This window comes from Euprymna scolopes, chromosome 3 (genome assembly GCF_053919585.1).
Source record: "Euprymna scolopes isolate OS-2025 chromosome 3, ASM5391958v1, whole genome shotgun sequence".
In the NCBI taxonomy this organism is placed as follows: Eukaryota; Metazoa; Mollusca; class Cephalopoda; order Sepiida; family Sepiolidae; genus Euprymna; species Euprymna scolopes.
In genome coordinates this window covers 196993603-197011627 of record NC_136484.1, presented here as the reverse complement: position 1 = coordinate 197011627, position 18025 = coordinate 196993603, and the positions used below count along the sequence as shown (strand labels likewise).

Sequence of the window (18025 nt, the reverse complement as noted above, 5' to 3'; positions counted from 1 at the left end):
TTTTGAAATGAATACGAACAAAACTTAATGTTGTTTTTTTATGAAGCTTTAATTTTGTTTTAAAGTATGATTTTATTTTTTTATTCATTTTTCTTTTTTGGGGGGGCGGTTAAGATCGTAGTTTTTTTTTTGTTTTTTGTCTGTTTTTTGTTTGTTTTTTGTTTTTTTTTATTCATGTTAGGCTAAGGTCGTCGTTTTTGTGAATAGAAATAAAACAATAAGCAAGTAAAATTCGAAATATATTTTTATTCAATATTAAATTCGATCGTCGATTTTAACAAAAAAAAAATTTGAAAGGCAAATTCAATGGAAAAGGTAGGATGAGGGAAAGAGGAAAGACGGAGGAAAGGGAGACGCTTCGAGGCAGAAACGATGGATTAATCTTCGTCATTTTCTATAACCCTCTTTATCTTTTCCTCCAGGGGTACGACGTTGTCATCCGGGTAGAGAAGGTTGAGACGTCTTTTCATCTGATTATCGAGGGGTGGGATGCATTCGCGAGGAAGCAGGAATGTCGATAAGTTGAACAAATCGAGAAACACTTTGTAACGGTCGCTGTCAAAAATAAAAACAAAAAGAAAATATATTTAACTAAAAACAAAAAAAATGACTTTTGTTTGTCTGTTTGTTTTATAGATCCGTCACGCGACGGATAAAAGTACTAAGTTAACCAGTTCTAAGGGACAATCTTCTAAAAATTAATTGTTAAATCCCAAGTACATGCAATGCTAAGAATACACTTTAAAGTTACTTAAGTCTTCAATCATGTAATGGGTAACGAGACGAGAACAATCTACCCTTCCTTGAATTAAATAAAATGTTACGCTCGAAATTGCTTGTAGATTCCAGAGTCCGAAAAATGCACCTGCAGCAGGTCGGAGGTTATATAGGTCGAAACGCCGTGGAAATTACATTTAAAATAAGACCAATAGTTCGAGTAATCCGTAAAATGCAATTTATACGTATATATATATATATATATATATATATATATATATATATATATATATATATATATATATATACTAGCATGGGTGCCCGGATGTTTGGAGGTGTATGCTGAGCAAAAAAAAAACAGTCAATTTTTTTTTAATTTGACCCCTATTATGACCCCTTAACATTTATTGTTTTGGGCTCAAATAAAATACTTAAGTTAGATCCATGTCCAAGGGACCTATATCTAAAATTTCAAGTGTTTAGACCCAAAATTGTCGGAGGAGGTATCCCCCTACGAGGCTACGAAGTCTATTCTGAAGTCTGTCAAGGCAGGATAAGCTCCTTCTAGCAGCTCCTTCCCAAATGTGGCAAAAGTACTCCATCTTAAGATGTGGCTCTTATACAGGTAAAGGATTGTATCGGCAGTGATATTTATACGAGAGTGAGAGAATAATCTAACCATTTTTACAGCAACATTGGCAACGGATTTTATGTACGTGTTCCATTTCAGATCAAGAGTAAAAGTCAGACCTAGTAACTTGTCAAAACATGAAGCCTCCCTCCAAGGCGAGAGCCATTCATTTCAATTGATGCAAGATGGGGGTCAGAGCGTTAATGATAGAAGGATAGAATCTTGGTTTTAGATGCATTAAAATTAACCAGCCACCACTTTCTCATGCACCACGTGTTCAAGAGCAAAGGAGACAGAATCAGAGATCTTTGTCATTTTCGGCCTTGGAAGTGTTGTCATAGATGATAGTGTCGTCAGCATAAATGTCTATGAATGATCTTAGGGTGTGATTTGGAAGATCATTGATGTAGATCAGAAATATAGTTGGACCCAAGATGGATCCCTGAGGGACTCCAGCATAAATACTGCGAGCTTCTGATTTCTGCCTATCAACTATTATTCTTAGAAACTTATATGAGAGAAATGATTTAATAATTGAGAAGACATTTCCAGCTATACCGTAGCTGAAGGTCTTGTGAAGTAGACCTTTATGTCATACTCTATCAAAGGCCTTTGATATGTCAAGATCAATTGCCCTAGAAAGGAAGCCTTCTTCGAGAGATTCGCTATTCCTTGATCGCATAGGGTAGAATTAAATGCAAAGTTCTTGACAAAAAGTTTGGCTTTGTCCAGTGCTGATATGATTACCCTAGTTTCATTGATGATGGTTGAGATAGAGCACACGCTTGTTTGTGATTCGCTAAAAATGCTGAGCATACAACTCTCTCGCGTTCTCTATTACTTTTTTTGCAGTGGTTGCTGGCAGTTCTGAAAGCGGTTTTAGTCTCAGTACATCTATTACCTTGAAGTAAAGGAAAAAGTGATTTCTGTGCGCAGTGGCAGACGCACATTCGGAAGAGAACCACGGCTGGCTGTTAGGTTTTGCTGGAATTTTTTGGAGGTTGTGAAGTGGTTTATACCGACAATTAACCATTTCCTTAGGTCTGATACTATAGCGGTCACGTTCTTTTTAAATATGGAACGCAAATAACATATCTAATATAAATTCAATTTTCACTCGTCGAGTAGGGGCATTGCATGCTCGGCTTGTTTTATATTTATTGTTTACTTCTTTTTTTTTGTTTTGTTTGGTTGACTATTGTAGAAACTACACAAGAGAAATGCAAACTTTGTCAAGATTCAGAAGAGGAGTCGCTTACCTGACTGTGGATCGAAGGTATTGATAACCCGACGAACCGCCCGTTCCGATTTTGCTGCCAATCATTCGCTGCACGGTGGTCACGTGATTATCTAGACGTAAAAAATAAATCATGAAAAAGGGGAAAATTAAGTTTTTCAACCCCAAATGACCCTAATGAGATGGACCATGACGAGCTTTTATAATTAAAATGAAATAATTGTAAATTTGGTGATTTTTCAGAATAGCCAACAAAACAAAAAAGTGATAAAAAATACATAAAAGTTACCAAAGGCAAGCTCAGTTACTTTTCTACCAAACTTGATAAGTTTTTTTTTTTGTACGTGTTTTAACTTGCTTTAAAGTGTTTTACTTAAAAATAAAGGTAGTATAAAACCTTCAAGTTAGCACGAAAAACAAAATGGTGTTTCTATGGGAGTTATTATCGCACCTCGATAATCGCTCAAAAATTAAAAAATACTGATAGAGATACAGCGAATAGATATCACCAATCGTACAAAAATGTAATAATCTACCAGTATTTTGTTTAATTTTTTAAAAAATTAACTTAATATTACCTTTAAAAAACACTTTAAAATAAGCTAAAAACAAAAAAACGTATCCACGTTGGTAGAAGAGTAACTTAGCTTGCCTTTGGTAATATGTATTTGCTACATATTAATTTTGTCCAACCCTTTTCTGCTTTGTTAGCTATTCTGTAAAATTACCGAAAATTTCATTGCGAAAAATTCAAGAGTTTTTTTTTATCTTTGAAATTGCTTTAAAGTCTTGTCGCCACTTCAGTTCACTTACATCGCCATTTTGTCAGCAAAGAATCAATGTCCATCAAAAAGCTAATGATCTGGAAAGGTTGGCTGAACCTAGGCTCATCTCGATAAAGGGAGATAATCAGGGCGCCTTGCAAGGCTTCGTGACTCAAATTACGCTCACCTAAAAACAAAACAAAAAAGATTATTACAGTAGTAGTAGTAGTAGTAGTAGTAGTAGTAGTAGTAGTTTCTCATCATTTTTACTATTGGTTACCAGTTATTAAAACCAACAAAATCTTGAGGATAAGGAAATATTGCCAGCTAAAAATTAAGGAACACTATGGGAGTAACAACATTGATCAATGATAAGAATTTGTTGTCACTGAATTTGCAGACGACAAATATGTAACTAGCAGGGAAGTAATCTCGTAGTAACGTATCCCACGTCCGAAAAACTATTACAAAAAAAAAAGTACTTCAGTGGAACTTTTGCCTGATGTTAAGCACAGAGACATCTAAAAGAAAGTATTTTTCGATATGTAGAAAACGAGTTCTTGCTGCGAATGTCCTAATTTTTCATCAAGCTGAAACTATACATGGAACATTAATAATAATAATAATAATAATAATAATAATAATAATAATAATAATAATAATAATAATAGACTTGTTGTCACTCAGATTCCAAACACCACAAGTTGTTCTCAAAAAGAAATCAGAGATGATGGCCTGTGTGAGTACTCCTAATGGGTATAAATAATAATAGTTAAAAGTTTAATTTGTGAAATTGAAATTTGTATCGTGTGTTTGTTAAAAAATGTGAAATATAGTCTTGTAAAAATGTAGAGAGATATGTTCAATTTATCGGAAAGAGAGAGTGCATTATCTGCGAACAGCATTTTGCAATGATTGTCCAATGAACGCTACATACTAAATATAATTAGATCCTTCATAGACAATAAAAGCATACAGATTGTCATTGACAACGTACATCCAAGCAGCGTAACATTATGCGGGAGTGCCTCGGGGGTGGATCCTTGGACCATTATTATTCCTGATATTCAGAAACGACATCCCTGATAATATTGTGTCCGAGATGGGTATATTTGCTGATGATACAACACTCTATAATATGCATGAGGGAAGAACAGATGTACATAAGACAATGGCAGAATTGTTAGAAAATGACCTCTAGACTATAATGGAATGGGGCCGCAAATGGATGGTAACATTTTATGCTAGTAAAACTAAGCTGCTATCCTTTAACAATTACAAGATGCTTCGTCAACTCCCTATATCCATGATAAATAACACCCTCTCTGAGAATTCTACCTTCAAACTCCTCGGCCTAATATTTGCGGGCAATATGAACTGGAACAAATACATAAAGGACATTGCAAAGAAGGTGGCTTCCCTCTATCGAGCTAAAAGACTACTCACACCTGAGAGTACCCTGTACCTTTCAAAGGCCACCATTCGCCCATGTATGGAGTATTGTTGCCACATCTGGGCTGGTGCATCTACCACTTGTCTCTCCCTCTTGGATAAAGTCCAAAAAAAGAGTTCTCAATATAATCGGTCTCACTTTATCAACTAAGCTCCAGCCCCTGTCCCATCGCCGCAATGTTGCATCACTGCGCCTGTTTTACAAATATTTTAATTGAACGTTTTCTGATGAACTCGTTTCACTTGTACCCCCTCGATGTACATATCCCCAACAAACCCGCTTAGCAATAAGATCTCACCTCTTCACTCTTGTTGTCCCTAAATGCCAGAAAGCTTTCTATTCTAATAGTTTCTTCCTTTGAACAGCTAGACTTTGGAATTCCCTTCCTGCTGCCTGCTTCTCTAGCTGTACTGATATACAGAAGTTTAAATGTCGCATAAACTAATGTCTTGTTAATCTTTCTTATACATGATCCCAAATAGTAACCCCTTACGTCCAATTGGCGATATGCTTTGCAAGCATAAAAAAAATAAAGTAAAGTAAAAAAAAAAAAAATAGGGATGTAAAAGACATCCATACGTTTCATGACTAACGAGTGGCTTAACAACTATATCTGTTGCTTCTGTGTTGATTGGGTGACAAGAGAATAAGCAAGTAAAAGTAACGCAAACGTAAAGTTCGAGAGTAATGCCGACAAAAGAAAATGGCTGCTAAATTTGAGTATAAACTGAAAATTTTTACAAATCTTACTCCACATATAAATTATAGAGAGATAATTGTTCATAACAAAAGTTTGTTTCCTCAAAAGAAAAAAAAGCTAAACGATGAAATCAATCTTTTGAGCATTTTTATCTGTAACCATCAATTGACTGCAAATAACGGTTTAATGCGGATTGCAAATTACAAATTTCACACCTCCAAAAACCGGCTATAAATCGATGCTTAGCAATCTATTGAATCGTTCCGAAATTGTCATGACAAGTCGGAATATCGTTATTTCTCCTATCTGTATGTAATCATTGTCGTAAATATTATTTACAAGACTTATTAGACACATTCGAAAAACTCAGCAGCCATTTTTTCTCTGGACCGTTGTGTCTATACATTACCGTATCGAGGAAAGAAAGAAATTATTTCACTTTTTTATATTTTGTCATGTGATTCTAAAAATGTTGTAGCGAAACGAGTCATGTCTCGACATCGATAGGTTATTCCTTTTTGTTGACTCTATAAGCGTTAGAGAGTAAAGTTGTATTCAATCGTCTACGTTTAGACGTCCAGCACAATGAAGAAGTGTTGAATTATTCGATTAAATTCATACTGACGATCGAGGAAATGAACAGATACTCGCACTTTTTTTTTTTTTTTTTTTTAGAAATAATCAAAAGACCAAGTACCTTCCTCCTTAGAATAGTCCGGTAATAATACTAAAAAAATACTTAAGAAATGCGGTAGTGTGTGTGTGTGTGTGTGTGTGTGTGTGTGTGTGTGTGTGTGTGTGTGTGTGTGTGTGTGTGTGTGTGTGTGTGCGTGCGTGTAATAATGCAAGGAGTTGTTTATATAAGAATATTTCGTTTCGTATTTGTTTCCTTGACAACGAACTTTGCTCAAGCTGAGATCAAAGTGTAGTATTTGTTCTCATACTACACTTCATCTCTTTCTGTCCTCGATTACTGAGAAAGGAATTTTCTATACTTGGGCAACTTTTATTATAGTTTGGGAATAAGCTGAATTTTCGCCACCTAAAAATCGACCTTGTGTCTAAACCATGCTTTCATGGAGAGGCAAGTAAATAAGGATTTTCATGTTGATAGAGGGATCGATCGAGAGAAAACGTCGATTTTATTTAATAAGAATTACACGTGGGAGTTAAGGAAAAGTGACAAAAAATAAGTCTACCTCTCTCGACGTATTTAGAATGGAGTTCTTCCGAGAATATCGAGTCAAAAGATTCCTGCAAGAAACAAAAAACAACATTCTATAAAAAAGAGAAACAAATGGAAAAATATGAACTGACAAAAGAATTGATAAAAGATAAGTATGTGTGTGTATGTGTGTGTGCGTGTGTGTGCGTATGTGTGTGTGCGTGTGCGTGTGTGTGTGTGCGTGTGTGTGTGTGTGTGTATGTCCAGCTAAAAGTTTGGTTGTTTTATTTTACGGCATATCAATCTTTTGCATTTATTTAATGTTGAATTCAGTAATTTTGAAAAAATATGTTTTATGCTTCTATTATTTTGAATAATCAATCGATGCTTTTGTTCCTTTTTTTACCAGAACAATCAGCATCTGCTATAGAGATTTGTTGGGGGTAACGACACAGATTGATAATCTGGATGTGCCAAGTTCGTCTCAAATAAAAAATCTTATTTGAGGATGTTGGCAACTTTCACGTGGTCCTTCTCATAAGTACCTAATCCTATTCTAGATGAAAATCTAACTAAAAAACATTTGAGAAACGAATGTCAATAATAATCATCTGATCCATATTAACGAATGAATGATGCTCAACAACAACACCAAACAACTAAAAACAGGAGACTCTGTTGTTATATTCACATTGAGAGAACTACGCTCTATGTTTAAAAAGAGTGCGTCCTCTATAGTATTCGATTGAACTGAGTGGTTTACCGTCGTCATAGACAGCAACATAATTTCCAAGAAATTCCAAGATAAACCGAACAACCAACTGTAGTACATCGCTGGTTGTTCTACCACATTACAAACAGAAGCCACTACTTCAATTACTTTAAACGTAATAGATATTTTGAAACTAAACTCGTATTTAGTAATGCCAGCAATCACTACAAAAGGGTTATAAAAAATATGAGAGAATCATATCCTCAATCCATCAAGTCCAAATTAGAAGAACAGACGTTTGGTTTCCATGAGTTTTACTGAATACTAAATAAGTTTCTCTTTCTCAACCGTCATAAATAGACTTGAAGTGATTTTTGCAGCATTTAACAAAGTTAAACTCTTTGCCAAGAACTTTGCATGAAACTTAACCCTATGATATCAGGGCCACTTACCTCCCAAATTTTCTCCCGGTCTAAAAGGATCTGATCGACATCCACATATCTGTTCGTGATGTTACCAAATTTATTAAGAACCTTGATGCTAGCAAAGCAACTGGACTCGACAATATTCTAGTCTTAGTATTTAAAAAGCTGCAACTGGAATTAGCACCATTTTTGCAAAACTGTTTAATCGATACCTAAAGTAAAAATCCTTCTCAACACTTTTAAAAAACCTCAATTATTTCCCCAGTATTTAAAATACTGGAAATCGGTCTTCTGCATCTCAGCACAGACCAATTAGTTTTCTGTGTCATGAGTAAGTTGCTTTAATCCGTGTTATATTGTTAACCACCTCAGCAAAAACAATCTACTCAGTGACACGCAATATGGTTTCCCTCCTGCGATATCTAAAATTGATGTACTGACTGTAATTGCACATAGGATTGATGAATCACTTGACATATCAAAGGCATTTAATAGGGTTTAGCATAAAGTTCAAGTTCACAAGATGATGTCTTCTCAGCCATCGAATTTTTTTCTCTGATAAGTTTTTACAAGTATTCGTCGGGGGCAAAAGTCCGCTATTCAAAGTATCAACGCCAGTGTGTCTGAAGGATCCATCTTATTTTCACCAAAAATCTCTCAAACCAGATTCTAAGTTCATTTGTCAACATATACGCGGACGATACTACAATCTATTGCAACACTTCAAAAACCAGCGCCGACCAAAATCTCGCTGAGTCTTTCTACTCCGATTTTGAGAACGTGGTGCAATGGAGCAAAAGGAATCTGGTAAATTTAAATGCATCCAAAACCAAGCACCTAATCTTTTAATCATCAACCGTCTGATCTCCACTTGGCGCTAATTGATATGAATCAGTCTCGTTCCGAAGTAGCAGTCTTGAAAGTTTCTGGGGCTGGCCTTCTCTCCTTGCATACCTGGTTGCATCATTCTACCGCTCTAGAGGATGTCTCACTCCGAACAAAATCCCCTGCCTGTATAAGAGCCATTTACGTTAAAAAATGGAGTACTGTTACCACATCTGGGGATGAGTTGCTCTTGACAAAGTTCCAAATCATCTTCGAAACATAATAGGTGATGCACTTTTCTCTTTCACAACCTCTTTCACATAGAAGATGCGTTGCGAAGCTGTCTCTGCTCTATCGTTACTTTCATAGCAAGTGCCTCTTTGCTAGAACTGATCGTCTGTAAAACTCTATACCGCGGGGATGCTTTCCAGCTAACTACAATATAGTCGTTTTCAAGTCCAATGTAAACAAGTTCTTTTTAAGCCTTCCCCTTAATTAATCAAATTCTACATAATTTACATAACTAACGATCACTAAACTGTTGTCTCGGCGATCACTTTACATTTATAAACCCTTATCCTCCAGTGGCCTTCGGACCTTGATAAGTGGTTACTCCTTTGTAAAAACAAGATTTCTTGAGTTAATAGATGTTGAATAGTAGTAGTAGCAAGGTCGGTTGGCAGGGGAAGGCCAAATAAAACATGAAAATTTTGTAGAAGAATGGATGAGAAAGAACTATCGACAGCTGCTACAGTGAAATATTGAAGTAAATAGTTTCTCGTGCACAAGTGCAGATTAAAAAAAAAATACATCCCACGAGAATAAGATGATCGAACTGCTCAGACATCATAACCTTTAAGTTGATCTACGCAGTTATTCGCAAATGCTCGTGATTGATAAACAAGGGCAACTACTGTTTTTGTAAGCGATTGATGTTTTTTTTTTTTCAAGCAAAATAAAAAAATCATGTTTCTATTTACCTTTTGCTTCGCGTATTCTGTCATTAAAACTTCCCTTTTCTTTGGATCATTCTCTTTCTGAATTCAAACGAAAAAAAAAGTCTGTAATCAACTCAAAGATTGAAAATTTCTTTGTTAAAAGACAAGTGAAATTTTTAAAATAATTATATTTATTACTTAATATCAATTTTATCATTGTATGCAATCAGTTAAGTATAACAGTAAACCATATAGGAGCCTATTCGTATACAAAAGACAGACACATCAACGTTGAGCTTTATTATATAGACTAGCGGTGCGTACAATTGTTTCGGCATAATGTTGGCACACATATGTATAACAATTTATAAATTATAACTTTGTACACACTACGCAATTTCATCAGCGCATATTAATGAAACCAATTTTAAATTATAATATACGTGTGTGTGTGTGTGTATGTGTGTAGGTGTGTGTATGTGTGCAGGTGTGTGTGCGTGTGTGTAAAAGAAGTGAGAGTTACGAGGCTGCCGAAAGTAGGTTGTAAATGCAAATTAGTTGATTCACGTATTCAAATCAGTCGTTACTATAAAAGTCTACGATTATAAATAAAGCATTTCTTTTTTCGTTTGGTTGCATGGCACGCACATCATTCAAAGCAATTCATTCGCCTTTCAACTGGTAAGTTTTCATTTTTATAGTCACTATAGCAAAATAGTCACTCGGTTGATCAGTAATTTTGTCTGTCACGCTTAGTTGTTAACCGAATTTCAATCAGCAAATGTTCAGATAAATAATATAAGTGTGTTTTTTTTATTATTATTTCTTAATTTTTCGAGTTTAACAAAGCAAACAAATCTCACCTGAGCAGGTTTTCGAATCGATTCTTCCAACCAACAATCAACAGCTTCTTCATATTTCTTCCAAAAGTTGAATCCATTCTTTTCTAAACCCGGGGTGCGTTCTAACCAGCTCTGAGAAAGAAAAAAAGGAAAAGCCGCCATTTCTTTTATTGGACGTTTCACATAACTTTTCGTGGGTTATCGGAAAGTTCATTAACTAGAAAATTATGAACTTGAGCTATCATTCTTCGTTTGATAGACTCTTTGTTGACTTGTTTATAAAGATGGTAACTATATTTTTCGACTTAGAGTTCATTTCAGTATTTCATGTAGATTTTCCACGTTTACAAAAAACGTCGAGAAAAGGGCCAGCTAAGGAAGATCTATAAGTCAAGTCTATAACATTGTCCCTATTACTTCCCAACAAGGGCAGAGTTAGACACAATGTCAGTTTTTAATGTGGAGATAATCTAGTTTACCCAAACGGGATTTAAGGCTGAGATGAAAATTGAAATTGGTTCAGTCTAGAAAGATTTCTTATTTTTGAATGAGGATAGAAAATATAAATTGTAGGATCAGAACAGGTACAACACTTTGCTTTTATAAAAAGGACGAGCGATTAATTTCATTTAAATGTAACACAACGGTTTCCGCTTGGCACAAAAGTTTTCATATTTGAAGCGTTCATTCGGTCTGCACATTTTCTTGCTTTGCTTTAAATGAAATTCAAAAGTTTTAATAATTATTTTTACAATTTTGATTTGGACGTTTTATCTATATACAAAATATCGATGTTTTTCTGATATGCTAACAGAACACGCAAACAGGTTTCAATACGGGTTTAATTATCGCAGAATCCAACGACACCATTGAAATTTTACGTCAGTTTCATCTAAGGTTGCTAGGAGTAATTATCGGTTGGGTCCATAAAACGACTGAAATAAATTAGAGCTTAAAGAAACGCAAGACATTTTTTGTATATTTACTTCGTTTTATGCAATGGATTTTTCGATTTTCGATACTTATCAGATGAATTTCTGTACAAAATACACTACCGGTCATATAAATTGCCTTTGTGTGAAATTTGCAAAAGATAGGCTCAACCGTTTCGGAACCTATAAGGAAGGAACTTACACACACATATACACACACATACATACACACACAGTGACTTTTTTTACAACAGTAGAGATAGAGATGTATAGTATCAACACTGATGTCTGTTTTAATGTTGCATTTGAAATCGTTTTTTGGTAATAAATTCATGAAAACATATTGGATTATAGCAGTTTCTTTAATGCAAATCTTGGATCAAAGGTTAAAACACACGCACCAAACATTTTTCTTTTTGACAGAATTCAGTTGAATTCGTTTCTAATTGAAAAAAATTAAGGCTTCATTATTTTCTTACCTCAACTAACTTAAAGAGTGAAGGACTGTTTAAGGAATCTTGCAGTTTCTGCACGGATTCTTCGTCGTTGAACACTTTCAAGTAATGCTGTTGATTATACTTGACTCGATTGCACTGGAATTCAAATGAACACACGATTAGCAACAAAATAAAAAGGATTCTATGATGTTCGTTATTCAATATAAAAGCAGGAAAACAACTCAAATTTATATTTCGCATTGAAACGAATAAAACACAAATAATGGATATCTTACTGGCATGCGATAAGTAATCGTGAGTTATCTCCCTTGTTTATTCTTTATTGTCACTTAGAGGTAAAAGTCTACTATTTGGGATCGTGTAAAATTGTAGGGAAATGAGCAGCAAGATATCTGTTCACATTACATTTCAAGTTAAGGAGTGGGAATTTGCTGCTTGTCCGTGTACCCCAGGATACGATAGTTCTAGGATACGTTTTTTTTTCAGCTTACGTTGGGTAATACGATGTTTTTCCGGCCCCTGGTTACTGATTTACCCCGCCTTACGGTGTTATTTATAATGTTATTTGAATATATATACATGTGTATTATATACTGTAGTGTCTTTGTAACAGCTCTGATAGGACTAGATACTGCTGGCAGTGAATGGGCATTATTTTTAGATACATGGGCTCGATACAATAATGTATGTGGATTGGAAGGCCCAGCTGTAATCTAAAATAAACTATGGGAGGCACGTACACTGGAAATAAACAGGCTACTATTTAAACTTGAGGGTCAGAGAGGCCCAACTCACAGAGTTGCTAAGCCAGATTTTGTTAATTTCGAATTCAATGTCCAAATGAACAAACTTGCCGGTTGCAAGTGAACTATTCAGATGACATGGTTGTCAGGTAGATAATAACTAGACTTGGAAACACAAAAAAACGAGGGTACCGGCAGAGGTAGCTTTATCTACTACATTGAAGCAGAAGTTTTCACCGTTGTCTGGCTTGAGGCAATAGACAAGTCAATTCCTCACTTTAACGATAGTACACCCCCTCTTGCGCTATCAAATGAACAAAAGTTGAACCAAGAACTGCACAATCAGAAGACCAACGCTCTTTCGACTCCACAAAAGACGTCACACCCTAGAGGGTCGTAGAGTCGAAATAATTGTCCAGCAGCTTAACTCATATACTACTTTTGCAGAGTGGTGGGGCACCTGAATAAGTATGCCATAGATTTGCTGGGTCCCGAACGGAAACAACAAGAAAAGTATCGAAAAGTGAGAAGGCATTTGTATTCACTACAGGTACACACAGATAATTTTTCTGCTTACAAGCACAAGACATAACCGAGAAGCAATTTCAGATATGCGCCCTAGAGTTACTCCACAGACAGTCAAGGTGATTATGATAAAACTCAAGCAAGATTTAGACATATACTGAAAGAAAACGATAAGCTAGCGCAGTCATCACATTCATGCCTTTGCAGATAAAAGAGCACAGGCGTGTTTGAGTTGGCCTGAATTTCAGAAACTCGTTTGATACTGAGAGAAGTACTGTTAGATTATGCTGAGGCGATATAGGGTTGCCTTGCTGATAGTCGATTTAGGCAAATCGACTATTATTATTATTATTAAAGTTAAACTTATTATTTTGTAAACTGTTATGTCGAAAAAGGTATGATGTAGGAAGGATCTTTTGAAAGAAAAGATGTTTAGTAAAATATTTAGGTTGAGTTAGAAACAATAACAAGGAAAATATATGGTGGACATAAACAAAATAGGTTATCAAACCTAGGGTTAAAAACAATAAATTGGGTTAGAAAAACGTGATTCAAAGTTACATGTTAAAAGATGTGAGTTGAATTACGTCGTAACAAGGATTAGTTTGAATATATACAAGCAGAATTAACAATGAAAGGATAGGGGTAAGTCCGTAGAAATAAAATTCATCGCAACTGCAATTCACACACCTATACTTGTACCTCATCAGTGAAGGAAGATGGAGCAGGACATGCCACACTGGGAATAAGAGAACTCATTTCCATTCAATCATATTTCGATGATACGAGCACTATTTAGAAAAACAGTACTGGGTGCATGAAACGGATACCACAGTCTACTGCTTTCCCCAGCTGCACTGGACATTGCTGCGTTCATTACTGAGTAGGATCGATATAGATACCATCAGACCCCTTAAGTATTGGATGAGGGTTGCATAAACCCGTTGATTTGATATCACCGTGGATACGACTCGTAAAACTCAATGCATAGACGACAGCGTCCTATGAAACGACTTAACAGTGTCTTCACGTGATTGACTATAAGGGGATTGTATTTAATTCAGACAAGCTTCACCTCGACGAAATGGGGGGGGGCGAGTTCGCAAGATTTCTGGTTACTGTAAATGTTGTCAAACACACAAAAATAATGATAGAAGTCATCTTTAAGTTCCTTACTCCAACGAATATCATTGGGGTAGGTCCGGGTTTAGACTCGTGAATCCGGTGTCGTATGCTTTTTCACAATTAGAAGTTATGGACCCCTTCCGAGAACTATTGAAGAAAAATAACAGAAAGCTCTATTGGAATTAACCACTTAGGGGGTTGTAATTGTCTGTATTTTTGAGATAAGGTGTTTTCATTGATTGAGATTGTCGGACTGACTTCCTCATCTTGGTTGTTATCGCCACAACGTTTCGGCCGTTTTGCCCTCCGGCCTTCATCAATAATAAAGGGTTGGGTTCGAGACTCCTAACAAACGGTTCCTCAGTTCGATACAAAACACCTGATGAAGGCCGGAGGGCAAAACGGCCGAAATGTTGTGACGATAACAACCAAGATGAGGAAGTCAGTCCGACAATCTCACTTAGGGGGTTATTCTAAGAATCAAAGAGAGTAATAGTGAAGAGGATTGAGAAAGGTATCCAAACGTTAAAACTGAACAAAGTGACAGGACTGGCGACAGATTTACAGCAAACCGGGAATAGCGTATTGCCTATTTGTGAAGCACTGTAAATATGAGGGTTAATTGAACATGAGTTGTGGAGATGGTTATTGGAAGCTCGTTTATTTGTCTCATCTCTTTCCTGCCAAAATGCTCGAACTTGAAAAAGAAAACTGACCTCTTTCACTCCAAGTTTATTTTCGATCAATCGAAACTGCAAACTTTGAAAGCCAGATGCTGATGAAAGATAACCCCTAAAAATGAAAAGGAAAAAAATTAAGTAGACAAAATAAAAATATTTTAAATGGAAAAAAAAATATGGATTGATAGAGTTATTGGATTAAACGAATATCTCTCTTCCTTGTTTTTATATATTTAAAATTGTATCAATTTAATTCTTTGTAAATCGTTTAATATTCTTTTTCTTCTTAATGTAAAATAATTATCGGTCTAAGATTCTAAAAATAAATAAAACGAATATGCCTTTTTGAAATATAGTTATTCAAAATTGTATTGTTTTTGGTCGGCGGATGACATAATTTGATTTTAGAACAATTCATTCTAAAATGAATGAAGTCAGAACTGTGAGATAAAATTAATAACCACTTTTGCTGATCGGGTGTTATCATTTACTAAACATGTGTGAAGGGCGATAACGTAGGTACAAATATGAAATGCCTTAGCATATTATAAAGCAAATAATTAAATTTACTGATGAATGGCAGTTGCAAATAGTTTTAAAATAAATTCTTGAAACATGAAATGATTGGCCGTCAAATGGTGACATTCGTGAGCGTTATAAAATTCAAGAGTCGCGTAAATCAGTGATTCAAATGTAAAAATCACTCAAAAAAGGAAATGTAACAACAAACAGGATTATTAAAATTAAAATGTAGTGATTTACGACAATTTACGACGGATTATTGACGCGGAATTGCATCGGAATGACATAAAGTGCATCGGCGGATGAAGTTTTATAAGCATTACAGGAAAAAAAAAACTCAGTCAAATATTTGAAAAATTAAACGTCTTATCCTTATTGATTTTGCAAAATTCTATACATTGATAAATAAGTCTTTGTTTTACTTTAAATGTATGCATATATGTATATAGGTATTATAGGAGGCTTTCTCTGTTGCCATTGATATTTCTGGTCCCTCTGAAGCATGTATTTCTAGTGGTTATATTTTCTTTTGAAAAGTGAAACCTGATGATGACAAGAGAGAACATCGTGTAGGTTTTGCCATCAAATTTTTCTTCCTACGAAACTTCCAGGAACTTCCATTTGGTAAAACAGAATGTATTATTTCATAGCGTCACCCTCTGCGACAAAAACGTTTTGTCACAATCGTTTATGCCCCAACCATAAACTCCCCTGAATCAAACATATTCTATTTTATAATGAACTAAGACAACTATTTCACAACATCTCTGATGATGATTATATCATCTTTTTTATCAATTTGAATGTGAGAATCGAAAAGGATTCTCAAACTTAAAAGTGTTTGGGTTCCCAGTTGTCATTGGGTAAAAAGCAGGTAGTGTTTGGGTTACAGGACGAAACGATGATTCTGTTGGCATATGAAAGTGTAGAGGGACCGGTGTCGTGGTTCATCGGGCGGTAGTTCAAAGAAAAACCCCAATTGTCATGGAGGCAGCTGCGGTCATCACTAGTGAATAAGCACTCTAGTGAGGAGATTGCTGTAGACGCAGTAAGGGAATGGTTCAGACTTGAAGAGTGAGCGAGTGAAGTAAGGTCGATGAAAGACAGGGGAAATGTCCAAGCTCTATTAGCAAATGTGCTTGGCGTTGGTGGACGGAGACATTAGGACAGATGTCTCTAAGGGCTGTCCGCTGAAATTGCAGGACGCCCTAGATTTTGACTTGGCCATGGAGAATGTCGTGGAAGGTCCCCAACGTGCTAAACGGCCAAGACTGAGATTGGTCAGTAAAATCTTACTTTGCACTATGTAGAAACAAAACAAAAACTGAAGGTAAACGCCTTGGAACCCAGGATCGACCTGTCCGAGGTGTGGTCAGTTCGGCCACAAATCTAAGTGGTGCACTGATGCGGCATATTGTAGACTGGAGTTTCAAAAATGAGATGAAATGATGCCCCACGATCCTCCAAATGGCAAAGCTCAGACAACAGAAATTGCCCCGCCCAAGGATATGGATATCAATACTGGAAGAGGAAGTATTGTTGAAAGAGCAGGGTGCGATAATCAGTGAAACCACCGATTCTGTAGATGATCTAGAGCAATGAGTAGAATGTGTGTGATTGATGTTAATTTGTACTTGACAATAACTCGTAAGCATTTAAACTGATTTCTCTGACTATGAAAAAAATATTGTCGTGTTTTGCTGTTATTTTGTTCTTAATGATTATTTGAAAGTCTTTAGAGAGAAAAATAATAATGAATAAATAAAAATAAAATGCTAAGACTATATTCTAAGCGCGCTACGAGGCTGTTTCATTCTTTAGTTGCAATTTATTTTGATGAGTTAAGGACAAAATAGATTCATTGATAGATAAAATAATTAAATGAATGATTTTGTACCACGAAACAGTTACTGTCAAAAATTGTAAATGTCAACTCAACGTAATTAAAGGAATAAATTGTAAGATGATCAACATCATGAAATTTGGGATATGGACTTTTGTCATTATATATATATATATATATATATATATATATATATATATATATATATATATATATATATCCGTTGAAATATGTATTTTCCAATAATATTTCACCTTTTATTCATACCAATCCTGAATTTATAAATCTCACTATAATTACAGAGCATAATAGCAAATAAATGACAAAAGTCTATATTCCAAGTTACGTTCTTTATTCTATTCCTAATATCGCCCGCACTAATTATTCAATCTTTAACCACTAAGAAACTTCCACTTAGAACGCATTATTCTTAGCACTTTATCCGTTACAAGTTTGCCAGTAGTTCGAATAATCTAAATAATACATATTAAGATCTGCTTACGTGTTAAGGATGTTGAAAGTAAATACTGAAAAATATGTTCGTAATATATTGTATTATTTTATACTAGCAGGACCCGTTAACTGGCGTTGCCCGGTTGAAGCATTCCCTCCTCCTCATAAAAAATTAAACTACGGTTGTTGGTGATGGCCAATCCCCAACGTCCTAATGTTAAGAACGGGTTTCGGAATTGACACCCCTAACATCCTTATGTTAAGAACTTCGTACAGAATAGACACGACCAACCACGCTATGTAAAGAACGGCTTTCGAAATAGACACCCTATTTT

General features: G+C 35.4%; 1 protein-coding gene across 3 annotated transcripts in view; it reads right to left on the bottom strand.

Moving 5' to 3' along the window:
- Positions 1-226: 226 nt before the first annotated feature.
- Positions 227-18025, bottom strand: part of LOC145260657 (tryptophan 2,3-dioxygenase-like) — a 172081-nt gene continuing 154282 nt past the window's right edge. For all 3 annotated transcript variants that reach the window (XM_080119012.1, XM_080119003.1, XM_080119020.1), the window contains 8 exons: positions 14909-14984; positions 11821-11934; positions 10431-10541; positions 9610-9666; positions 6702-6756; positions 3399-3536; positions 2608-2698; positions 227-555 (listed from right to left, as the gene is read on the bottom strand). In XM_080119012.1, the coding sequence (XP_079975138.1) occupies positions 378-555; positions 2608-2698; positions 3399-3536; positions 6702-6756; positions 9610-9666; positions 10431-10541; positions 11821-11934; positions 14909-14984 (820 nt within the window). In that variant the 3' untranslated portion in view covers positions 227-377. The remainder of the gene's footprint in view (positions 556-2607; positions 2699-3398; positions 3537-6701; positions 6757-9609; positions 9667-10430; positions 10542-11820; positions 11935-14908; positions 14985-18025) is intronic.